The sequence below is a fragment of the Arachis ipaensis genome, chromosome B6 (assembly GCF_059453495.1).
Source record: "Arachis ipaensis isolate K30076 ecotype BB chromosome B6, ASM5945349v1, whole genome shotgun sequence".
Taxonomy (NCBI): Eukaryota; Viridiplantae; Streptophyta; class Magnoliopsida; order Fabales; family Fabaceae; genus Arachis; species Arachis ipaensis.
The window spans coordinates 70,593,431-70,619,790 of record NC_142441.1 but is presented as its reverse complement, the minus strand read 5'-3'; the positions used below and the strand labels follow the sequence as shown (position 1 = coordinate 70,619,790).

At 36.8% G+C, this 26,360-nt stretch overlaps 2 protein-coding genes across 2 annotated transcripts; both read right to left on the bottom strand.

The window, feature by feature from the left end:
- Positions 1–464: 464 nt before the first annotated feature.
- Positions 465–2,161, bottom strand: LOC107648779 (uncharacterized). The gene is made up of 2 exons (XM_016352598.3): positions 857–2,161; positions 465–752 (listed from the first exon to the last, which is right to left on the bottom strand). The coding sequence occupies exons 1-2, from the start codon at positions 1,862–1,864 to the stop codon at positions 561–563; spliced, it is 1,200 nt and encodes a 399-aa protein (XP_016208084.1). The 5' UTR covers positions 1,865–2,161; the 3' UTR covers positions 465–560.
- A 634-nt stretch (positions 2,162–2,795) lies between these two features.
- LOC107648778 (putative glycosyltransferase At5g03795) lies at positions 2,796–6,546 on the bottom strand. Its single transcript, XM_016352597.3, has 4 exons — positions 5,814–6,546; positions 4,286–4,533; positions 3,836–4,184; positions 2,796–3,730 (listed from the first exon to the last, which is right to left on the bottom strand). Exons 1-4 carry the CDS (start codon positions 6,219–6,221, stop codon positions 3,062–3,064), a joined length of 1,674 nt encoding a protein of 557 aa, XP_016208083.2. The 5' UTR covers positions 6,222–6,546; the 3' UTR covers positions 2,796–3,061.
- Between the last annotated feature and the right edge of the window lie 19,814 nt (positions 6,547–26,360).

Genomic DNA, 26,360 nt, shown 5'->3' with positions numbered 1-26,360 from the left:
AAGGTTAGATGTGGCATGCCATTGTACTAAGGAAGCTGGCGTGAGGGAAACATGGCACGCCTGCGAGTTGTATGGCCCTAGGAGTGCTTCGCGTGTAGGTAGCGTGTGAGAAAGTGGCACGCCATGCTTCTGCTTGCTTCCCTCTATTTTTGCTTCCCTCTCTATAAAACACTATTCTCTCTCTTAACAGTATTCTCTCTCTTTCTCTCTCTTTTACATCTTTTACATATCTTTTACTTTTACATATACATTACTACGTATATTAATAAATATATATAAATTATAAATTATTTTTATTATATTAAAATTATTATATTAATAAATATTAATGCTAGTATCACCTATTTATATTTTTTATTTGATATTTTTTTTATTTATTTTATATATTATTATGAGACGATTAAATTGATAAGTTTAGATAGTTAAATATATCTACTTTTAAACCCCTATAAACAGCCAGCCAAGAAAAGCAACAAAATATTATTGAAATGAGTCATACATGCATCCCCCTAAAGTAGTGTAGTAAACTAAGCACATACATATTGCAGTTATACTAATTATCACATTTTCTCACGGCGCCCCGCATCATTCAAGGCCTCATCTGCTGCCTTTAAAGCATCTGCTGCCGCCCCAGGTCGACTCTCCTCCACTCGGATCCACACCTTACTCTCTCCGCCCGTGCCTCCTCCTCCCTCCATCCTCATCCCTTCCATTTTTCTCCTTGCTTCTTCCTCTATTCCACTCGGCTTCTCCTGTATCCCCACACACAAACATATAAAAGAATAACATATCAAATCACGAAATAAATAAATCAAATGATCATTACATGAATACGAGACTACCAATACCACACCACCTTTGCCTCATTAGTCTTCTGCATGGCTGCTTCCGTTGTCTCTGCGGCCTTCTGCTTGGTTTCCTCTTTCTTGCCGGTGAAGAAATCCATAGCTCTCTTAGCAGCATCGGCAGCTGAGTCTTTCAGCTCCCCAAGCTTCCCAATTGTCGTGTCCTTCCCCTCTTTTGCCTTCTCCGCAGTATACTCTGAGTACTCTCCAGCCTTCTGCACTGTAGCGTCTTTCGCTTCCTTTGCCTTCTCAGCACCATAATCTTTTGCATCCGTCGCCTTGTCAGCAGCATAATCCTTGTACTCTCCAGCTTTTTGCTTTGTAGCATCCTTCGCTTCCTTCGCCTTGTCAGCAGCATAATCCTTATACTCCCCAGCCTTCTGCATTGTAGCGTCTTTCGCTTCCTTTGCCTTATCCGCAGCATAATCCTTATACGCGCCAGATTTCTCCATTGTCTTGTTCTTGGCATCTATAGTCTTATCAGCAGTATAGTCCTTAGTATCTTTCGCTTTCTGAGACGCATAATCTGTATACTCACCAGTCTTGTTCATCGTTACATCTTTTGTTTCTCTCGCTTTATCAGCAGCATAGCCAGCGTACTCTCCAACTTTGGTACCTGCTTTGTCCTTCGTCTCCATTGTCTTCTCAGAAACACATTTTGCAGTGTCGCTAACCGCCTCTCCGGTCTCCTGAGTCTTCCCTACCACAGCTTCCTTTGCGTGCTCGATAGTGTCGTGCACTGCCCTTAACATGGACCCTACAACACCAGGGTTTTGCTGCTGCTGCTGCTGCTGTAGCTGGTGGTACGAAACACCTAGAGTAGCTGTGTCTCTTGCTCTGTTCACATCTTCAAGATCCTTGGCAGCAAGCTTTGCAGCGGCTTCAGCACGTGCCTTTTCGGAGTTGAGCGTGTAACCTTCGTCACGCTCTCTTTCTCTGTTTACATCGCCTATGTCCTTGGCTGCAAGCTTTGCAGCTGCCTCAGCTCTATCTTCCTTGAATTGTTGCCTCGACGCCATTAAAGAGAAGAAAATTGAAGTAGAGATAACAGAATTCAGAAGTGATTTTTCGTTTCGGTGAAGATGGATAGATAGATGTTAGTATGTGATCCAGAGAAGCAAAGTGGTTGTGTGATGTAAACAGGGATAGGAAGGATTGATTTAAGCAGAAGGATGCTATAAGGGGTGAGTAACAATGGGAGAAACTACAGCTTAAAATGGAGTGACACGTGTGTAGGAAACATCACAATGTGACACGTAAGCGTGAGACGCTCTTGAGTGGTGACATCTATCTATCTTGATTCTTGATCCAGATATGCAAGTTGCTAACTGAGAATGTTCTTTTTGAATGAGATTTGAAGGGAAGAGAAGCTGAAGCACATCCAAGACGGCAAGACAGAATGGCTGAATGGGAGTATATGGTCCACGTGTCCAATCACGTGTCATACCTCAGGCCGAGAGATTTTCTCCATGCGGCAAATAAAACTTTCCAGTTGTTTTGTAGAGGTTTTAAGTGTACTCAGAGAAAAGAGTTATGGGCTTATTACTTCATTAAGGGAAGAAAGAAAATAATGTTTAGTATTATCATGTTAAAATTCTTTTTAACAATTATAAAATAAGAATTTAGCTAACCTATTTATGTACATGATAATAAAAAAATTTAAATACTCCTATTTAAATTTTTTTTATATTTTTAATAAAATTTTTAATTTTATAATCTTAATATGTCTTAAAAATACAAAATAAATAAATCCATAACATAAATGATCTTTTTTAATTAAATAAACCCTGTTAGCTGTCTTTAAAAATAATTTTTGCTCTATCTTATTAATTCCACAAGGAAATATCGAATTCTTAAAAAGAAGAGATACGTGATAAAACTTATACTAAGAAATTAAGAATGGCCAACAGCCACTATATCAAGTATAATTATGTGATAAAAATTATACTGAGGGCTAAGCATGCCACATAGATTTTTCTTTATGACAAAATTTACAGATTACATACATAAAAATACCAAAAAGGAACGGTGGAAATTATTAAAATGAACTGGAATCCAGGCATACTGGCAAATTGGAATCCTATGCTTCCTTTTTCACTTTATCTCTGTGAATAATTTTACACAGGACAAAGAAAGAATCACATGTACCACCTTATACCGCCGAAACTAATTAATATTTGTCACCAGTGGCATAACAACAACAAAAAGCTACCAAGTTATAGATCATCATGAATTCTAAAGTTTAACCGTCTGAGCCACACGGAATGAAGGATCATATGGAATACATCAAACCTCTTTGGTGGAGAATGTACCTCAAAATGTCTCCTAATTTGTCCCACTCTTCTCTGCATCCTTATATACTGCCTAGGAGAAATGCTCAACAAAATCTCCTTCAATCTAGGAATATCCTTAACCGAAACCTCAACGGAGAACGCTTTCCAATTCAACACATCACTGAACGGAGGGACATAATGGTCCGAAATCAGCACTGGTACACAACCAGTGTAAATTGCCTCAACTACCCTTGGGCTTGCAACCTCGTACCCACTTGGACAAAGACAGAACTTGCTTTTCCTCAGCATTGTGTAGTAGGACACATCCTTTGGTAGGTACTTGTGGACCTGAATGTCCTCGCCTTTGTTCTCCCAGTGCTCCAGAAGAACGGGCCTAACGGGCCCGTGAAGCCCACCAGCAAAGAAAGCTAGAACTGGACGCTTTGATGCAGATGGCCCACCAAGGAAACCGTCTAATGTTCCGGTTAGGAGATTTATTTCGGGAAGAGACACGTCCTTTGTAGGTTTGAATCCCTCCGATGTGTTAGCATTGCACAGCACTCGAATTGAATTCTTCCCCAAGTTTGGTACCGAAAATGATGCCTCCGGCCCCTGAAAACATTACAAAAAAATTGTGCAACATTGTTACATTTCTATTACTAGTTCCATTCAGTAAACCAGACACACATAATTGAATATACGTGTAAAACTCTTTACCCAATCATGACAACAGAGCATGAAATGATCAGCACCTAAGCTTCGGTTCCAATATGGATATCTTCCGGCTACGAGATTGACATAGTCAGTGACGGTTTTCCGTATGGGTCCGAAATCACGAGAGTCACGTACATAGACGAATTGCACCATCATTGCTACGCTAAAAGGAAGGAAGTATACATGTGCTTTCTCAGGATCTCTTGTTCGGAATCGGTCGTTCATCTCAATGCCATGGATGAAATTCCCCTCTATGGAGTATATGTTCTTGCAAGGGCCGTTATGGAACACAGGATGTTCCCCTTCTTCGTACACATATACCCTGAACTGTTTCTCCATCTCTAAGTAACTCCTGTCATAGCAATTTGTACAATTAGTATCAATTGATTAAGATTTTGGCACTATCAAATCAAATGGGTACATTTTTGTTATACTAGAAATGGCATTACTTACCTGTGAAATGCTTTAGCATTATGATACATTGGTCCAATTGGAACATAGTCTATATCTTGTAATTGACTCCTGTTTTTTGCTTCTCTAATTGCAACTCGAGCTTGTAGTAGACCAGCTTCAGTTCTATCTAAAATGCTGAATTTTCTTTGCGGCCTCGGTGTTTCAATAGGGTTGTAATAAGATTCATTCATGGAACCCACGATGGGCCAGGTTTTGGAGGAGGCATTGAGAATTCCCCCGGTGGTGTTCTGTTTTTGAGGGAGGAAAAAAAACACAATGGTTCAACATCAGCTTTAATTAATTTAACACATGACAAGATTTTTAATTAGTACAACTTTCTTTGTTTGAATCTACCTACCAAGTAGTTTCTAAAAATTCAATTTGCCAACAATAGAAGTACACACTATTGGAAGACAAAAACTAAATTAAGTTTCAGGCAAACTAAGGCAGAGATTGAGACTCTGGAGAGAAAAAAAAGACTAAATTTAAAATTTAAAAAGTTAAATGAGGATATTATTTTAAAAATAAATTATATTAAAATTTTAGTCTCTGTCCAAAACACTATAATTTTGTATTCGAACTGAAATTTTGATTCTAATTTCTAAGTACCAAACACAATCCTGAGTTTCACTCGTACAATCCCAGTTCCTACTTCCAAACTCTACCTGAAAGTGTAGTTTTACTTGCGTTAAAATAACTAATTTTTAAATCCATTATGTCTAAATAAACTACAATATTCCAAGCACGTTAAGTTTTCGACTTGGGATTAAAAAAAATAAAAATAAAAATAAAATTGCAATATGATAAAAGGATTGTCCGAAATCTGTAATTATTTCCTAGGATTGCCACACTGAGGCAACGTTTTACAAAATATATCCACGTTGATACAGCACATTGCGTTAATTGCAATGCTTCCACTCACCAATAAGCAAATTAAACAAAAGAATATATGTACTTCATATCGAGGATAATAACAGGGCTTGTTGACCTTAAATTTCTCGTCATCATTACAGAAACATATCAAATATTTATTATAATCATTTATAATTTCATTATAAAAATTATCCTAATATGAGTCTAACTTTTTTTTCCCTCACAAAACATAGAATGAGGCAGGTGATGTTATGGGTAACAAAATATTCTTTCCCGTTTTCATCCGGATGTTATACCAATAGAGTAAAGAAAATCAATTCATTCGAATTCTCGGTGTAGTATGCACAATTAGAAGAAACATGGATCTCCGGCTTTAATTACATTCTTTCCTCCTTAAATATATCAGCATAATAATTACACTCTTTCTTTCTTGAATATAAGAATATATACTATGAACATTCTAATCTTTGAAACATAATAATAATAATAATAATAATAATAATAATAATAATAATAATAATAATAATATTATTATTATTATTATCCATGTGAAATTGTCTTGACCAAAATAAAAAAGGAAAAGAAAAGAATAGAATTTAAGAGTAGTACTAATGAGTTTTAGGATTAGACTAACTGAAAGAAAAGAATCTCTTACAGATTGAATAAACGTTTCTATGGCCTGAATGGGAAGTGAGGGAGTAGAGGAGTGATTGAAGAGTGTTTCGGAGATTGCTTTGGCCTCCTCCTGTTTTCCGCCGTGAGCATTATTGACGGCCACCACCACCAGCCCTTCCCCGCGTTGCTTCTTCTTCACTACTTTAGTTAGCGGCGGTGACTCCACCGTGGTGACAGTAACAGAGGCATCTGAGAGGGGCTTTTTAGCAATATCAACTAAATTGGAGGGGTTGTTGGGACCTAACACTGAAATAAGCCCAGCAACGACTAGAAGAGGTAACATGAACAACAATAGCTTCGTTGATGAAGAAGAAGAATAAGACTCTGATGATGATGAGCCCCTCCACAAAAAACAATTACAACTACTGCATCTCCAGTTGTTAGCCATTGGATTTTCACATTCAATATCTTCTTTCTTTTCTTTCTCTAACTACACATACGGAAAAGTAATAACAGTTCCATCACTATCCTTTGTAGCAACAGAACAGAGAAGAAAAAGAAAGAAAGTTGAGAGAGAAGACAGAGATTGAAGAAGGTGTAGCTTTGGTGATATTGAAGAAGAAAAAAGAGGAGAATGAAGTAGGAGAAATCTTGGTAATAAATTGTTGGAATCTTGAGGCCAAGCGTCTTCATATACTGCCCTTAAAATCCGAGTTCTTGCATGCAACTTTTTTGTGTTTCCGTTTTTGCTCCTTACCTTTTGTGCTTTTGACAACATTGCCCACACCACCGATTGCTTATTTAATGGCCATGGCCTGATGGCCTCTACTTTGTTCTTTGTAATGAAAATGAAACTTTTCAATTTTGTTTTCAATTAATATATGTTAAGAATCATTTTATTTTCTCTTAATTATATATTTCATTTTCTTTTAAAATTATCCCACGTGTCATCATTTTGGCTTCGGAGGTGTCGTTTTGAGAGCTGAAGGCATAGATTTGAAGAGAATTTGATTACTTGACATGTTGGCACGCAAGAGGATGGTAACTCTATGGCCTCCATACTCCATACTCCGTACTTCAAAGACTTTGCCCTACGTTCTAACTTTTGCTGCTAACTGATGACATAGTAATAACTATGATGACCAAGTTTTAGGTTGTGTTTTTTATTAGAGATAGGACATTGAAATAAAAATATAGAGATATAAAATTGTGTTTGATAAAAAAAAATATAGATAGAAATAATATGTCTAGAAATATTAAATCAGTATATTTTGTATTTATTTTAATAGAAAAGATATGAGAACATTAATAAAGAATGCAACTTATTTTTTATTTTTTTATTATTTTTGTTGATTTTTTATAATTATATTTTTTATTATTATATTTTTTATCTCAATTTTTTTGAATGAAAAACAAATAAAAAAATAAATTAGATTTTCATAATTTATTCTAATTTATCACCAAACAAAATACAAGAACACAAAATTTTATGTCTCTATTCTTTATATCTTATTCTCAATATCTTATTCTGCCCTGTTCTCAAAAACAAACGCAGTCTTAGTTCTCTTGATTATCCTTGGTCATTACTTTCCTTACACCACCAGTACGAGTGACCAAATCTTTAATTTATTGGCAACAATCGGGACTTTTTTTAATAAATAAAATAAATATTTTAATTATGAATATATGTTAATTTAAAGATATTTATCGATTTTTATTAAATGTCTTATTTCGTTTACAGTTTGGTCATATCTCGTTTATACTATAAGTGAGATAAGGCATGAATACGTGGCAACATATCATGTTTACAAACATGATACGTGGGAAACAACTGTTTAGTTATATCTCATTTACACTGTAAACAAGATATGGTCAAACTTATCTAGTTTACAGTGTAAACGAAATACATAGGATAAAAATATTTACACAGTAAATAAAATAAAATAGAAAAAAATCAACTCCTTATAAAAGGGTTAGGAAACTGTTAGTATTCCTTAGAAATCTCTCAATTCTTCTTTCTCTTCTGTTTTTTTTTTTCAAAAAACTTAGCAAAAATGTTTAGTGGCAGTAGTTTCTTTATTATGATGGTGTATCCAACTGTCAGATGAGAAATAGTGACAGCGGCATTATATTTGAATGTGAAAGTCTTGCGCTATTTCGAACTCGAAGAGCAAATTCGTTGTCTGACGTCGGTAGTGGTGAGAGAAAAGAGGTTGGTAGAGTTGGGTATAGGATGCTAGCACTGATGGGGAATGGTGTATTTTGGTTTCGTCTATTCAGACTCGATGGCGATGAGCATGTGTGCCTAATGTTTGATGTGCACAGCAGAATTATTGTTGAACAAGTGATGGAGCTTTCTGCAGAGGTTCGTGATGTTGGTGGTGGTGGTGCCGGCGGCTCGAATTTTGTACCGGATGACCCTCCGCTCGCACCACAACCATTGCATTGTGCTAGTCCAGTACAGGACATGGACGTTGAGGATGAGGAATCTAATGAAGAGTACATTACTGATCACCACAAAAGTGGTTCCTCTGACGATGACGACAACGATGAGTTCATACCTGAAACTCCTGTTGGTGGATTAGTTCGATACCTTTTTTCTGCTCCGCATCCAATTCTAGAGTTATCATCTGTACCCAGCCACTACCATACATTGGATTTGGATGCGATACACGAGAAAACTCCGTTTTTCAAATATGGGGGCCGACGATTACAACATCGACGGTGGTGTGGAGTTTTGGGTTGGTCACAGATTCAGAAGCAGAGAGGCATTGCTGCAAGGCATGAAGAATTAAAACATTCGGAGAAGTGTCGAGTATCGAGTAGTCGAATCAGATCGATTAAAGTACCACGTACGTTTGTGTCAGGCGCATATGGCTGCGAACTTCCTGGCTTGGTTCAAGTCAGTTGAGGGCAAGTGATATCTCATTAATGCTTCATACAGTCCTAGAAATACTGGGTATGAGTGGTACATGGATGCTCTGAGGACGTTATTACGTCAGATGGCTGACTAGGCCGATAGATTTAATAAGAAAATATGATTGCAACATTGTGATGGTGGATGTCGGTTTGGGCACATGATAACTAACCTATCCGAGTGCATCAATGCAATTCTGAAGGGTACAAGATATCTACCTGATGAGTTTGGAAAACTCTAATTTAAATTGATGATGATCAAACATTATTAATACAATTAATTACAAAATTATTAATTAAAATCTTCATAATTACAATTGCTAATTTAATAATTATGTTAATGCAAGTTTATATTGGGCCAAAAATTATTGGCTAGCCCAACTCATATACTCAGCGTTGATATTATATTGTTGAGATCATGATGGCTGAAATTATAGTTATGTTTCTTGGGCCGAATAAAAAGAAAAGATCCGAAACCTAGTATGAAATCAAAATTTAGCCTTATGCAAATTATGATATGAAGGTTGGCTGAATTGTTTAAATGGACCAGATTCTATTAACCTTATTATTAGCCCAAAATGTTTTGGCTTGCTTGGTCCGAAACCAATTGAGAGAGAAAGCAAATTTTTTTTGCTTCATGCTTCCAACGGGTTCCATTTCCATCATGTGGTGGATTTCAAATTTTCTTTGCTTAAGTTAATTACCTTGGAAACATGAAAAAGAAAATGTCAAGTGATTTGATGGCAATTGAATGTAGCTTACACGCTACTACACAAAGCATGGAGAGTTGCACCTAATTAATTTATCTAACACTCATAGCTTTACTTTTCTTTCTCTTTCCTCTCTCTCTACTCTTTTTTCTTCTTTCGGTCATATCACAGGAACCATGGAAGCTAAGCCTAGCCACCGAAAAGAAGGAGAAGCAAGCAACAAGACCATCACAATGATGGCAAGAAAAAGAAAACAAAAAGTATACTGTGGCTGAGATTCTCATCACTTATGGTAAGATTTGGTGAAGAGATCTTAGCTTCTCCATACCCAAAAATGGATGAAGAAGATTTCGGTCAGTAGAGAAAGATCCTTAGAGGGATGGCTTGACTCTGATTTTGCTCAACCACCACAGGAGGTACCTACAGTGGCTACGTGATGGAGGAGGCAGAAGTTGGAGCAGATGAAGCTGTCATCATCATAACTCATCAAGGGCTAGGAATCCGTCTTGGAGGGCAAGGTAAGATGGAGGGCTCGGATTGATGGAGATTGGTGACCAAGGAAGGACTAGAGGTAATTGCATGTTGGGTTTTACATTTGGTTATCTCTTCTCTCTCTCTGGCCGAACCGGTTTGCTTGAAGAAGAAGAAGATTAGCTTGGTTTATTTGGTTTCAACCGTGGAGGCTTCATCCTATAAGTAAGGGAGAATAGCCAGGGCTTGAAGCAAGGAGTGAGAGTGCAAGGCATAGAGTTCTCATAGCTACCTAAGCTAACAGAAGTTCTTCTCCTTCAATGTTCTTTATTTTGTATTTTTCTGTTTAATTTTGTCAGTCTTGAGTCTCATGGAAAAAGGCAAATAGTGAGATTTGTACAAAAAAGTCATAGAGCGAAAAAAGACAGAGAGTGCAAAATTAAAAGAAAAAGCCATATATATCCTTAGAGTTCCTTTGTACATCTGTGTTGTGTTTCATGATTCTGTAGAAATTTCCTTGCAAGTTGGGTTAGCACTTAGCAGTTAGAAAGCTTGCCAGTGATCAAGTCAAGTTCAGGATTGGGGTTTAGATTCTAGACTTGTCCCGGATAGGAAGGGTAGTTCCTAGGAAGAATTGGTGTTTGTAATCAAGAATGATTATAGTGAAAATCCATAATTGTTGTGATGGAGACTGGATGTAGGCTGCCTTGCACTTAGCAGCTGAACCAGGATATATCTTGGTGTAATTTTCTCTCTCTTCTACTTCATTTTCTGTTTCTGCTTCCCAGGAGATAAAACCAAAAAATATCTCATGCCGGGTGACGAGATAAAAAGAAAAGTCTCGTGGCTGGGTAGGAGACAAAAAGCAAAAAGTCTCTTGAAGTTGTTTCAAAGACCAGCAAGTATTTTGAAGTGAAAAAGGGGCTAAGATTCAACCCCCCTTCTCTTAGCCACTGACAACCATCAATTGGTATCAGAGCTTGGTCTCAAAGAGATCAAGCTTTGCAGCTTGGAGAAAAGATCCAGATGGCAGAAAACAGTGGCTCAACTCTGGTATCCTACAATTTGACAGAAGGACAGTCAAGCAACAGACCTCCTCTCTTCAATGGGAAAAATTACACCTATTAGAAGGAGAGAATGAAGATCTTTATGCAAGCAATGATTACCGACTCTGGAAAATTATCTTGGAAGGCCCTCAGTTTCCAACCACTACAAGTGCTAAAGGATTAATCTCACTTAAACCAAAAGCAAGTTGGACCGAAGATGACAGAAAGAAGGTGGAGCTCAATGCCAAGGCTATCAACTTGCTCAACTGTGCTATCAGCTTTGAGGAGTACCGACGGGTATCACGATGCACAACGGCAAAGAAAATCTGGGACAAACTTCAAATCACTCATGAAGGAACCACCATAGTAAAGAAGACAAGGATAGACATGTTGAACAGAGAATATGAAATGTTCTCAATGAAGGAAGGAGAATCAATAGATGAAATGTTTGAAAGATTCAACATCATCATTGTTGGCTTGGATGCTATGGGAATTACATATCCTAATTCTGTGCTTATGAGGAGAATTCTACGATGTCTTACTAAAGAGTGGAAAACAAAAGCTTTAATCATATCTGAGAGTAGTGGTTTAGATTCCATGACATATGATGACTTGAGAGGAAACCTACTTACTTTTGAAAATACTTATTTAAAAAAAGATTTGAAAAAAAAAGGAATCACTTTTTCATCTGTTACTAACCCCTCTGGATGATGAATCCAGTGATAATTCCTCTGAAAATGAATTTGTGTTGTTTGCCAAAAAATTCAGGAAAATGGTGAAGTTCAAGGAGAGAAACAAGGGAAGCAGCTCTAGGAAACAAAGAAAAGATCTCAGCAAGGTGATATGTTACAACTGCAAAGAAACTGGGCATTTCAAGTCAGATTGCCCTAAGTTGAAGAAAGAAGAGAAACCAAAGAAGGGAAAGAAGAAAGGTCTGATGGCTTCTTGGGAGGACTTGGAAAACGATTCTGAAGATGATGAAGAATCTGAAACCAAGTCTCAACAATGTCTTATGGCAGACCACGTTGAACAGGTAGTTATTCACAACCCTGACACTGAATCTCTTCATCTTATAATAGACCACCTTTTTGAAAAAATTAGATGCTTCTTGCTGGATAATCAAGATCTTGAACAACAAATCACCATTCTTAAAGCAGAAAATGGTTTTCTCAAAGAAAAACTAAGGGAGGCCGAAACTGCTGTTGATCTTGTTGAAGAAAACAAGCAGTTGAAAGTCCAACTTAGGAGCTGTGAAAGTGATCATTCTGTTGTTGCATATGTAAATTGTTTTAAAGAAAATGAAGAGTTGCTTAAAGAGGTCAAAAGGCTTAAAGAAGACTTAGCCAAGTTCACTCAAAGTTCTGAAAATCTGAATCAAATCTTAGCTAGTCAAAAACCTCTTTATGATAAAGCTAGCTTGGGGTTCTATAAATCTGTTGAGAAACCTTATTTTGAAAATATTGCCTCATCTTCTAATGATACAAGGTTTCAAAACCCAACTAGCTTTATCAAAACAGCAACTCCAAGATTTTGTAGACTATGTAACCGAAATGGACACTTTCCCATTCAATATTTTTTTGGTGAAAGGATGATTGGTGATAAAGTTTACAAAGTTGTTTTTGGTTATAATGGATTAGGACATAAGGGATGGTTTAACGTGAAAGGATCCAAGAGGATTTGGATACCTAAGGTCACTTGAGCTTGTTTTGTAGGTGTGCCTAGCATCCAAACGGAAGGAGAATATGTGGTACATGGACAGCGGATGTTCTAGGCACATGACCGGAAAGACAACCTTCTTCATAAAGCTTGATGAGTATGATGGAGGACTTGTCACTTTTGGTGATGATGGTAAAGGAAAGATAGTGGCCGTTGGAAAAGTTGGTAAAAGCTTTTCATCTTGTATAAATGATGTTCTTCTTGTAAATAGTTTGAAACATAATTTACTTAGTGTAAGTCAATTGTGTGATCTAGGATTTAAAGTTATTTTTGGAAAGTTTGTGTGTTTGGTTGTTTGTGAAAAAACTAGGGATATTTTATTTGAGGCTAAAATGTGTAATAATGTGTATGGATTGACTCTTGAGGACTTGAAAGAACAAAATGTATCATGCTTTACTTCTCTTGAATCTGAAAAATGGCTATGGCATAAAAAGTTGGGTCATGCTAGCATGTACCAAATTTCTAAGCTAGTCAAAAAAATTTGGTTAGAGAAATTCCAAATATAAAATTTGATAAGGATCTTACTTGTGATGCTTGCCAATTAGGCAAACAAGTAAAATCCTCTTTTAAACCAAAAGATGGAATTTCAACCAAAAGGCCATTAGAGATGTTACACATTGATCTTTTTGGTCCAACAAGAACTCAAAGTTTAGGAGGTAAATACTATGGCCTAGTGGTGGTAGATGATTACTCTAGATTTGGTTGGGTACTTTTTCTTGCTCATAAAAATGATTCTTTTCATGCTTTCTCAACCCTTTGCAAGAAAATTCAGAATGAAAAAGATTTAATAATTGCCCATTTGAGAAGTGATCATGGAAGAGAATTTGAAAATCAAGACTTTGAAAAATTCTGTGATGACTTTGGAATTGCTCATAACTTTTCATGCCCTAGAACTCCTCAACGAAATGGGGTGGTTGAGAGAAGGAATAGAAGCCTTCAAGAAATGACTAGGACCATGCTTTGTGAGAATGAGATTCCAAAATTTCTATGGGCTGAAGCTGTAAATACAGCTTGTTACATTCTGAATAGGACCATTATTAGAAAAGGATTGAAGAAAACTCCTTATGAACTATGGAAAGGAACCCCTCCAAATCTTAAGTATTTCCATGTTTTTGAATGCAAATGCTTTGTACTTAACAATAAAGAAAACCTTGGTAAATTTGATCCAAAATCCTATGAAGGGATGTTTGTTGGATACTCCACCACTAGCAAGGCCTATAGAATTTATCTCAAAGAACATAGGACCATAGAGGAATCCATACATGTCTCTTTTTGTGATTCTAATTCAATTCCCAGTGCTGTGATTAAAGATGATACAGATTTTGAAGATATTGTCAACAAAGAAACCAGTGAAGAAAATTCCAAGTTTACCCAAAATGAAGAATCTGTCAGTCCAGTTTTGTCTCGTCAGAATGGAGGAGATATTTCCATTTTGTCTCCTGAGCCAGCAAGAGAAACTGGAACAGAACAACCCACAGAAGCTCATCAAAGCTCAACACCACTCTGAAATCCTAGAGAATAGAAGTCCATGAGGGGTTATCCTCATGACTTTATCATTGGTGATCCCTCACAAGGTGTAACAACTAGATCCGCATCCAAAAGGCAAACCGAACCAAGCAATTTTGCTCTCTTGTCACAAATGGAGCCCAACAACGTCAAACAAGCTCTTGAAGATCCATCATGGGTCAAAATCATGCAAGAAGAGCTTGCTCAATTTGACAAGAATGAGGTTTGGACACTAGTGCCCTATCCGGATGGTAAGAAGGTTATAGGTACTAAGTAGGTTTTCAAAAAAAAATTAGGTGAGGATGGAAAAGTTGGTCGTAACAAGGCTAGATTAGTGGCCCAAGGTTACGATCAAGAAGAGGGGATAGATTTTGATGAGTCTTTTACTCTGGTAGCAAGAATGGAAGCAATTAGGTTGCTTCTTGCCTATGCTACCCATAAGGGTTTTAAAATGTTTCAAATAGATGTAAAATGTACTTTTCTTAATGGCTTTATTGATAGAGAAGTGTTTGTGGCACAACCCCCCGGTTTTTAAGATAAAAAATTTCCAAACCATGTTTTCAAACTCTCAAAGGCTCTTTATGGCCTTAGACAAGCTCCAAGAGCTTGGTATGAAAGGCTTAGTGCCTTCTTGTTGAAAAATCAATTTCAAAGGAGTACCACCGACACTACTTTATTTATTAAAGCATCTAATGATGATATTCTCCTAGTTCAAGTCTATGTGGATGACATTGTGTTTGGATCGGCCAATGAGTCCTTGTGTGAAGAGTTTGGAAAACTCATGACTAGTGAGTTTGAGATGAGCTTAATGGGAGAGCTAACTTTCTTTCTTGGCCTCCAAATTAAACAAACTCCTAGTGGTACCTTTATTCACCAAGGAAAGTACGCAAAAGAACTTATCAAAAAATTTGGCCTAGAAAGTTCCAAACCAATGGGAACACCAATGCATCCAAACACTAAACTTGAAAAGGATGAAAATGGTAAAGATGTGGATGAAACTAAGTATAGAGGAATGATAGGTTCACTCATGTACCTTACCTCCTCTAGACCGGATATAGTTCAAAGTGTGGGTGTATGCTCAAGGTTTCAATCTCAACCAAAAGAATCCCATCTTTCAGCCATTAAGTGCATCATTAGATACATTAAGGGAACTAGTGATTATGGCTTGTGGTATCCAAAATCTGATGATTTTTGTGCAGTTGGGTTTTGTGATGCAGATTATGCGGGAGATAGGGTGGATAGAAGGAGCACATCCGGCATGTGTTGCTTCCTTGGAAGCTCACTCAACATGTGGTCAAGCAAAAAACAAGCCACAGTGGCTCTATCCACAGCTGAAACTGAATATATTTCTGCATCTGCATGTTGTTCGCAACTAATTTGGTTAAAAACACAGTTGGAAGATTACAAATTAAAGATCAATAGTATACCCTTATTTTGTGATAATATGAGTGCTATAAACATCTCAAAAAATTCTGTTCTGCACTTAAGAACCAAGCACATTGAAATTAAATATCATTTCATTAGAGAACATGTGCAAAAAGGGTACTATTGATATTCAATTTGTAAAATCTGAAGACCAACTTGCTGACATTTTTACAAAACCCCTTTGTGAAGACAGATTCTGCACTTTGAGAAAAAGTTTGAGAATGATAGACTTAAGCTCTATTGATAACTTGTGAAATTTTTGATTCTGTTCAGTTTTGTCTCATAGGAAAGCAGGAGATAAAAATCAGGATGTGTTGAAAGGGCTATGATCAAGGGGGAGACTGCATAGACATTAATTCTTTTGGGCCCCACCAAACTTCTTTGACCCCACTCTGACCGTTTTGTTAGTTCCTCTTTGTGTAAATCACAATTTCTTTTGTTGTCTCATCAAATATTGTTGGAAAAGGTTATTGTCAAATCAAATCTTTTTCCTCTTCTCATCCCTTGATTCTAGGAAACCACTTTTCAGTTTTCATTTCAAATTAAAAGGAAACTCCCTTGGTTAATAACCGCCCATTAAAGAGTATTAACTCCCTCCAATTTTCTCTCCACTCCACATTTAATGCGTCCCTAACCTCCCTTTTCTCTCCACTCAATTCGGTTCTCTTCATCTTTCCCCCTTCCACTTCTCCATTTTCATTATCATGAAAAAAAAAACTGCCCCAAGAAAAAGTGAAAGAATCCTCTTCTCCCAAAAACCTTCCACACCTCAAACCCACACCCATATACACATTCATTCCACCTCTTCATCTTCTCCCTCACCACCATCCAAACATACCGACACCATAAGGAGAAAAGTAATAGCAACAAAGATGTCTTCAAGGAAAAAGAAGGAAAAGGTACCCGTGGCTGAAGAAGAAGAATCCCACACCTCACCTCTTCCATCACCGCCGCCATCACCACCAAAGAAGACCACCCCTGGACGCAGTTCCCAGAAGACAAAAAGCTTCGTGTTGCACAACACCAGGGAGCCAGCAAACTTAAAGTCATTGAATTTCAAAAACAAGTTCAACAAATTACATTCACACTTTGATCCGGCCAGGTTCAACTCATGTGCCTCCTATGAGTTCCACAAGGAGGTATTGGAAAAATGCCACCTTTGTGCCACCTATCTAGTCAATCTCGACTCACTCACAAACAAAGGAATCAACATTTCTCCTCTGTTTGAACTTCTACAATGGACACCACTGCTCCATATTCAGAAACCTGTCTACCCCGAATCGGTACGTGAGTTCTATGCAAACATGCGGCTGATCGATGGCACCATCCACTCCTATGTCAAGAGGGTATACATGACTCTAAACTCTGAGACAATCGGAACTGCCCTAGGCTATACAGATGAGGGGCCAAGGGCATACATGACTGAGAAGTGGGACTCCCAGGTTGGAGTCACATACAAGATTGCCCTGTAACATATTTGTGAAAACCTATCTGGCTTGGACGGCACCATTCCGACTCACAAGGCACTCGGCCCTACAAACTCCCTACTCCACAGGATCATCACTCATATCCTAACCCCTCAAAGTGGTTCACATAACCGAGTAACTATTTCTGACTCTCTCATACTTTTTGCTCTTGTTACTTCTACTCCTATCTCATTTAGTTACCTTATGATAAGACACATGTGGAAATCTGTTAAGAGTACCAAAAAGGGGAAAATGCCTTATGGCATGTTTCTCACAAGTATCTATGAATATTTTAAAATTGATCTAACCAATGAAGCTATAGAAAATAAGGTCTCAATGATTAAAAGAAGAGGAACTATGAAGGGAACCAAGGGGAAGAAGTCAGTAGCCTCGGATAGTGAGTTTGAGAGTCGGCCTGAGTCCTCCAAGGCAACAGAATCAATCAAAGAAATCCTCACTGAATTCTCCAACATGTCGGAGCTAATGGTACAATCCTATAAGGCAGTCCGCAAGCAAGCCTATGAAAATGAGAGGGCGTGGATGAGGTGCAAAGATAGGATAGGTCTAATGTTGCAGAGTTTTGAGGAGGAGATGGGTGCTGCTAGTGAAGAAGAGGCGGATGAATCTGAGTTCCACTTATCTGATGATTAATCACTGTTCTTTCTTTTTGTTGATATTTGGCTTGTTCCGGCTCAATCTGATACTGTAGTAGTTTATTTTGATACTCTAAACCTATGACATTGTGATACACTCTTGATATTTTGGGTATATTTTAGATTTTTTGTTTCTCATGACATCTTTTGCAGGTGCCTCTTGATGCCAAAAGGGGGAGAAATGACTGAAAATTGAAATTGAAAACAGGGGATGAAATCCTTGTGGATTTATGATCACCCTTGTTTTAACTATTATTTGCTATTTTGTTGTGTGATATGATATATGCTTGTGATGCATTTGTTTTATAGATTTGCCTCCTGGGTTTTGAATTAGAAGTATGTTACCTTGGTGAATATATTTGTTGCTTTGAATTAGGAATATACATTTGCTTTACCTTGGTGAATATGCTTGCTGAGTACTTTATTTTTTGGCAGTTCCTTTAAGCTGTGATATAAAAATAATTGTTGATAGTTGCTATGGTTTGAGATCAAAAATATTTTTCTGGCCATGATTACTTTGCTCTGATTTGTTAATTGAAAAATATTTTCAAAATAGCTTGAACAAGCAGCTTCTTGAAACATCAAATTTTTATGTACTCAATTACTCTGTGAATTTGAGCAGAAAATCAATTTATGATAACAAATGAGTTTTGCTTATCACTCCAAATCTACTCATAAATCAAGCCATTCAACATCTTACATATAATATGTTGAATAACATTGTTGCCTTAGGCTTGATACAAATTGTTACAGGTATAAAGCTTCCTTTGGTGAAATAGCATACATTAAGGGGGAGCCTTGTGACAATTGAAAAAGGGGAGAAATACTAATCTTCAAAAGGAGTACTCAATACTCTAATTTCTTTCCATTTCAATTTTAATAATATTTGTCATCAAGGGGGAGATTGATGAGTTTGGAAAACTCTAATTTAAATTGATGATGATCAAACATTATTAACACAATTAATTACAAAATTATTAATTAAAATCTTCATAATTACAATTGCTAATTTGATAATTTTGTTAATGCAGGTTTATATTGGGCCAAAAATTATTGGCTAGCCCAACTCATATACTCAGCCTTGATATTATATTGTTGAGATCATGATTGCTGAAATTATAGTTATGTTTCTTGGGCCGAATAAAAAGAAAAGATCCGAAGCCCAGTATGAAATCAAAATTCAGCCTTATGCAAATTATGATATGAAGGTTGGCTGAATTGTTTAAATGGGCCAGATTCTATTAACCTTATTGTTAGCCCAAATTGTTTTGGCTTGCTTGGTCCGAAATCAATTGAGAGAGAAAGCAAATTTTTTTTTGCTTCATGCTTCCAACGGGTTTCATTTCCATCATGTGGTGGATTTCAAATTTTCTTTGCTTAAGTTAATTACCTTGGAAACATGAAAGAGAAAATATCAAGTGATTTTATGGCAATTAAATGTAGCTTACACGCTACTACACAAAGCATGGAGAGTTGTACCTAATTAATTTATCTAACACTCATAGCTTTGCTTTTCTTTCTCTTTCCTCTCTCTACTCTTTTTTCTTCTTTCGGTCATATCACAGGAACCATGGAAGCTAAGCCTAGCCACCGAAAAGAAGGAGAAGTAAGCAACAAGACCATCACAATGATGGCAAGAAAAAAAATAAAAAGTATGTTGTGGCTGAGATTCTCATCACTTATGGTAAGATTTGGTGAAGAGATCTTAGCTTCTCCATACCCAAAAATGGATGAAGAAGATTTTGGTCAGTAGAGGAAGATCCTTAGAGAGATGGTTTGACTCTGATTTTGCTCAACCACCACAGGAGGTAGCTACAATGGCTACGTGATGGAGGAGGCAGAAGTTGGAACAGATGATTGGTGAAGAGATCTTAGCTTCTACATACCCAAAAATGGATGAAGATTTCGGTCAGTAGAGGAAGATCCTTATAGGGATGGCTTGCTTCTCATTTTGCTCAACCACCACAGGAGGTAGCTACAGTGGCTACGTGATGGAGGAGGCAGAAGTTGAAGCAGATGAAGCTGTCATCATCATAACTCATCAAGAGCTAGGAATCCGTCTTGGAGGGCAAGGCAAGATGGAGGGCTCGGATTGATGAAGATTGGTGACCAAGAAAGGACTAGAGGTAATTGCATGTTGGGTTTTACATTCGGTTATCTCTTCTCTCTCTCTGGCCGAACCGGTTTTCTTGAAGAAGAAGAAGATTAGCTTCGTTTATTTGGTTTCAACCGTGGAGGCTTCACCCTATAAGTAAGGGAGAACAGCCAGGGCTTGAAGCAAGGAGTGAGAGTGCAAGGCACATGGTTCTCAAAGCTACCTAAGCTAAGAGAAGTTCTTCTCCTTCAATGTTCTTTATTTTGTATTTTTTTTGTTTAATTTTATCTGTCTTGAGTCTCATGAAAAAAGGCAAATAGTGAGGTTTGTAAGAAAAAGCCATAGAGCGGAAAAAAGTAGAGAGTGCAAAATTAAAAGAAAAAGCCATAGATGTCCTTAGAGTTTCTTTGTACATCTGTGTTGTGTTTCATGATTCTGTGAGAATCTTCTTGCAAGTTAGGTTAGCACTTAGCAGTTGAAAAGCTTGGCAGTGATCAAGTCAAGTTTAGGATTGGGGTTTAGATTCTGGACTTGACCCGGATAGGAAGGGTAGTTCCTAGGGAGAATTGGTGTTTGTAATAAAAAATGATTATAGTGAAAATCCATCATTGTTGTAATGGAGACTGGATATAGGCTGCCTTGCACTTAGTAGCTGAACCAGGATATATCTTGGTGTAATTTTCTCTCTCTTCTACTCCATTTTCTATTTCTGCTGCCCAGGAGATAAAACCGAAAAATATCTCGTGCCAGGTGGCGAGATAAAAAGAAAAGTCTCGTGGCTGGGTACGAGACAAAAAGCAAAAAGTCTCTTGAAGTTGTTTCAAAGACCAGCAAGTATTTTGAAGTGAAAAAGGGGCTAAGATTCAACCCCCTCTTCTCTTAGCCACTGAAAACCATCACTACCCATTTCAGCTATTGTGAGATACATGTACGAGAGGCTGCAGCAGTTGTTCGTCCGGAAGGGTAAGGAGGCGCAGGCTCAAATGTCAGCGGGTAATTGGTATTCACAGTGGCTGCAGGTTGCGGTTGAAAAGAGTAGAGAGGGTATCCAGAAGATGCGGGTTACACATTGTAATAGGAGGGCTTCGGTTTTTTTGGTACAGGAATTAGAGTCGTTTGAGGGTTGGAGCTAAGGCTCATTCCGTGTTCAGTTGAGTTTGGGGACATGCGACTGTGGGCTTTTCCAATCACCTCATTTCCCTTGTTGTCATGCACTTACTGCTTGTGCTGCTGCGAGCGTCGAGTGGGGGTCATATGTTCATCCAATCTACCTTTAAGAGTATGTGTTCAAGGTTTACGTGGTAGAGTTTACTCGATCCCTGATGAGAAGCTTTGGCTAGAGTGGCATGGGATACGTTTGCGCCCTAATTCAGCCATGCATAGAAAGGTAACTGGCAGACCAGTTTCTACGAGGTTTCATAACAATATGGACGAGGTGGAGTGCCAAGAGAAACGATGCGGGCTATGTCGGTAAACAGGCCATACTCGGAGGGGTTGTCTGAATCAACCCACAGAGGATACTTAGTAATTGTGTAACTTGTGTCGCATTTCATATGTACTACAAGCATTCAATTCATTTGAGGTTACGTTATGTGTCATTGTTATTTTATTTTATTTAGTAATTGAACTGCCTATGTTTTATGTTTTATTATAATAATTTGCATACATAACCTTAATTAAGGCATGGATAGTAACTAAAAAAATTCGTTAAACAAGGCGTATAAAACAAAGACAGAAATAAAGGAGTACATCACTATAATGTAAAATTTTGATACAAAACACTGTACTCTGGAGCAATATAGGATAAACTACTAACTAATCTAACAACACGTCCTGCCGATCATGGATGCTGGTCCCTAGGGTAATGAAGGCAATGCCCGGTACCATAAGGGGGAGGCTGGGTCTGGCGAGGTGGTTTGCAGCCTCGCGGGTCCTAAGGAGCCGGTGGTGGTGGAAGGGCCACTGCATGTGACGGTGGTGGAGGAGGATGTGGAAGGTACGGATGTGCCTGATCAGTCGCCTGTGTCTGGAAGTGTCGTGGCGGTGGCGGATAGTAAAGTTGGGGAGGTAACCAATGTGATCAGTCGGTCGTAGTCAACGGAGGGAGGTGTAGCATACTAAGACCCTGGTTAGAGATCTAGTCCGTTGGAGGAGCTGGCACCTAGGGACATCTAAGGCACCCAAACTAAGGTAGTCATTGGTGAGGCAGAGAAAGGTACACCATAGGCGGCACCATGTTTTTTGGCCATGCGGAACTGCTCTGTAATCATTTGCATGGTCTACTAGTTAGCCGTCCAAACATGAAATACTTCGTCGAACTATATCTCATCCATCGTGGAGTCGTCCGTATTCTCGGGTATGTCCCCGACATCCTCCTGCTGGGCATACTCTACCTCCTCCTTTGACTCAATGTCCATCCTCTTTCTGCAGGTTCTGACGCACTCTCGTCGAGGCACTATAGCTCCTCCGAGGTCCTTCCCACTCCTCTTCCTCCGAGCAGGTCTCTGAGTGTCTAGTCACACTTCGTCAGGGAGGGTTGAAACTCTGGGGTCATCAAGCACATCCTCCCCAGACAGATGTCTGACCCGGCAGGCCTGCCGGTACCAGACCTAGTACTCCTGCGTCGGCTTGTCATCGATGGTAGGCTGAATGGAGATCATGTGGCCCTCCTCAAACCGAGCTCTGAAACCATCATATCACTCCTGAAGGCAAGTAGGCCATCACACATCCTCTTCCGTCTAGTAGTGGGCAGAAACTTGTTGATATTAACCGAATCGCCATAAACTGGCTGCTCACCTCCAAACTGTCGTTTCACCTTATCGGCCTAGTGAAACTCGACAATATTAAAGCACATCAAGGGGACAATAGACAACCAAGTTCCCCACTCTCCGCCAAACTCACCCAGTCCAGAGTAATATCATGAAGTCTGGGGTTGGCATACGGCATCCACCAAAACTGCATAACCAAGTGTCGTAGGCTCATTAGAAGCAGTTTATACAATAAATTGTACTCAAATGTTTCATATTCAATTAAGTAAAAAATAAGGGTATACCTTGTCCAAATGCAACCGAACTAGCGCCGTATGCCAATTGAGGACTCTCTGTGCATGGTGGTCCCTAATCTGCTGGGTTACCCCGATCAACCTGTTAACATACGTAGTAATTAATTTGTGTCAATTCGTGCAGGTAAAACTTGAATTGAATAAATAGAAATTGACAAGAACATTAAACGATAACAATTACCTCACTGCTAGGGGAAAGGTCGGAATCTACATCTCTGGCGGACACCACTATGGAATCCTGTGGTATATCCACGAGACTAGTAGCGGTATACATTTGGCTATGTCCGTGGGCTCACGATGTGCTGCATTGCACAAGGAGTGGTACGTCCATGCAAGCACAATGGACCCCCACGACAGATCGTTGCACCTCCTGAAGTCAGCCAACAGTGGCAACTATCTGATATGCAACTGATTGTTGGACTAGTTAGTCATCAGGTAACCACTGATCAGTAGCATGATGTAACACCTAATTATAAAGCTTATAATTTAAAGTGTTTTAAACTTATATTTAAAGTTTATATATAAGATGAGATTATTCGAATTTTAATATTATATTTTTTAAAATAATGTAGTTATGTCCAAACATAACATAATACTTATAAATAAGTTTCTAAAAATTGGACAAGTCATTCAATTATTTTAACTACTAGTTTATTAATTTATTGGTTCAATCGATTTAATTGTAATTCAACTGGAAGAATCGTTTTATAATAAAATAATAAACAAAATATAAATAAGTATACTAAATTATAATTATAATTTAATATAAATCTTAAATACCATTTAAATTTAAAATTAAATATCAACCAAAGTCTTATAATTTTATTGAAATACAAATTTAAAAGTCAAATAACAAAAAAAAAATGATATTAAAAAATTAACAAATATTAACAAGGTTTTAGCATAATTTTATCAAAGTTAATAAACTTTTCTAAAGATTAACAATGAGTAGTAACAATAAACATAATTTCAACATAATTTTTAGCATATTTTAAAAGAGAGAAAAAAGATTACTAAAGACTAATCAATAGAAAACAACAAAAACAAGTGATGAAGAAAACAAGAACTAGTAGCAGAAAGAAGAACTAGTAGCAGGAAGAAGGAAATTTTGATGAGTTAATGGAGTAGTTTTGTTAAGTAAGAAATATTTTAAAGAATAAAAGAAAATCGTACACAGCTCTAATAAACTAATCCCTATTTATACACACATTTGTTAACTATTTTTGAGAAGTATAAACACAATCTTTTAGACTTTTTACTTTGAGCCGCTGTTAACTATTATTTGTTAAAGTGGTTTTACTACTTTCAATAATTTTCAGCATAATTTTAACAAAGATTAATAACCTTTTGTAAATATTAACAATGAACAGTAGCAATGAACATTATTTCAACATAATTTTCATTATAATTTCAGTATAATTTTAATAAAAATTAATAAACTTTTCCAAAGATTAACAATGAGCAGTAGCAACGAGCATAATAGCATAATTTTAGCATAATTTTAACAAAGATTAATAAATTTTTTCAAAGAATAACAATGAATAGTACTAGTGAACATAATTTCAGCATAATTTTAATAAAGACAAATAAACTTTTTCAAAGATTAACAATGAATAGTTGTAATGAGTGTAATGTGTAATTTCAGCTAAATTATTTTCATTACAACACAAAAAGAAAAGCAATAAAACAGAGTACAAACACAATACAGTAGTAATGAGTAGAGCTAATCTTTCAACAATTCAATCTGAACAGCACTTACAGCAGCAGAATCCTAAAACGAAGAACAAAAAACCAAGAAAGAAAAATTAAAAAAAAAAAACAAAACAACCAATCCGAGTGGCACTAGCAGAATCATAAACCTTTGTTCCGACTTCTGAGTAGTTTGAGTAGAGGGGAAGAAGTATGTCGGTGACAGAGGCCAAGCGATGAGCATGACGGTGTGGGTTGGAAGAAACTGCGACTGACAAACGAAGAGCAGACTCCAACACACCTAGCAGACTCCAACAGTGGGTTGGAAACTTTGACGACCAAACAAAGGCAGTGGTGCCTGAGCGCGACGGAGCAAACAAAAACCAAGGATTGACACTGAACTCGAGGAAGGAGGTGCAACTGTTGAATGAGGAAGAAAAACAGACAACTAGTTGCCGACGGTGGTGCCTAAGCATGACGAACGGCAGTCCTTTCGGCAGTGGTGGAGGAGCTAGAGCTTCAGGTGTCAACGCTTTAAAGTTTGAACCAAAGAGAAGGATAAGATAGAGTAGTTGAGCAGGATTTCACATTTTTTTTTTATCATTAAACTTTAAAACGACACCGTTTAGCTAAAAATGACCAAGTTCCAGTTTAAACAAATCGACCAAATTTCGTTCAATTCAGCAATTGATATATGGTTTTTAAATTTGTGGTTGGACCAGCTCAATCTGATTTTCATCATAATCATGCTTATAACAATAATTAAAAAACTAATTATTATTATTAGCAAAAATTTTTAAATTTTATCTTTTAATAGCGGTAAAATAAATATATTAAAAATTTAAATTTTTTATATTTTAATTTTTCAATTTATAATCTAATATTCTTAAGGCGTAAATTATTTAAATAGTCTAATTCTCATTGAAATTATGGAAAATATCGGGCCGGGAGGTTAATAGGTATTGATTTCATAATGACCTTTACGATCAGAGTTAAAAACTTAAGAGTAATTACCCAAATCAGTTCCCGAGGATTTTAAAATCGGACATTTTAGTCCCCAAGGAAAATTAATACACAGATCATTCCCCAAGGTTTTATTCCGGCAGACAAATCAATCTCCAGTTCATTTTCCGGCAGAGTAATTACCCAGATTAGTCCCCAAAGATTTTAAAAACGGACATTTTAGTCCCCAAGAAAAATTAATGTACAAATCAATCTCCAACGTTTCTCTCTGTTAGACATAATAGTCCCCCGTCCAAAAATAAAATAAAATAAAATAATTATTATTATTAATTGCACAATAATATTGTACTATATTTTTTGTATTTTTTAGACAAAAATAATGATAAATTTATTCATTAAATTCTTATATATATATATATAGTCACTCAATAATAATAATAATAATAATAATAATAATAATAATAATAAAAAAATTATTAGGTATTATTTTACAAGAAATTCAAAGTTAAAATCATTTGATCTTTTTGTATTTAATATAATCAAAAGATGTCCTATGTAAAAAAAATTATATATGTTTATATTAAAAATATGTATTAAAGCAAAATATTTTAATTTGAATTTATATTAAATACATATTTTTTTAATACAAACATATTTTTTAAAATAGTACATCTTTTGATTATATTAAATACAAAAATATCAAATGGTTTCAACCTTAAATTTCTTATAAAATAATCTCTAATAATTTTATTGATTATTATTATTATTATTATTATTATTATTATTATTATTATTATTATTGAGTGACTATATATATATATATATAAGAATTTAATGAATAAATTTATTATTATTTTTATCTAGAAAATA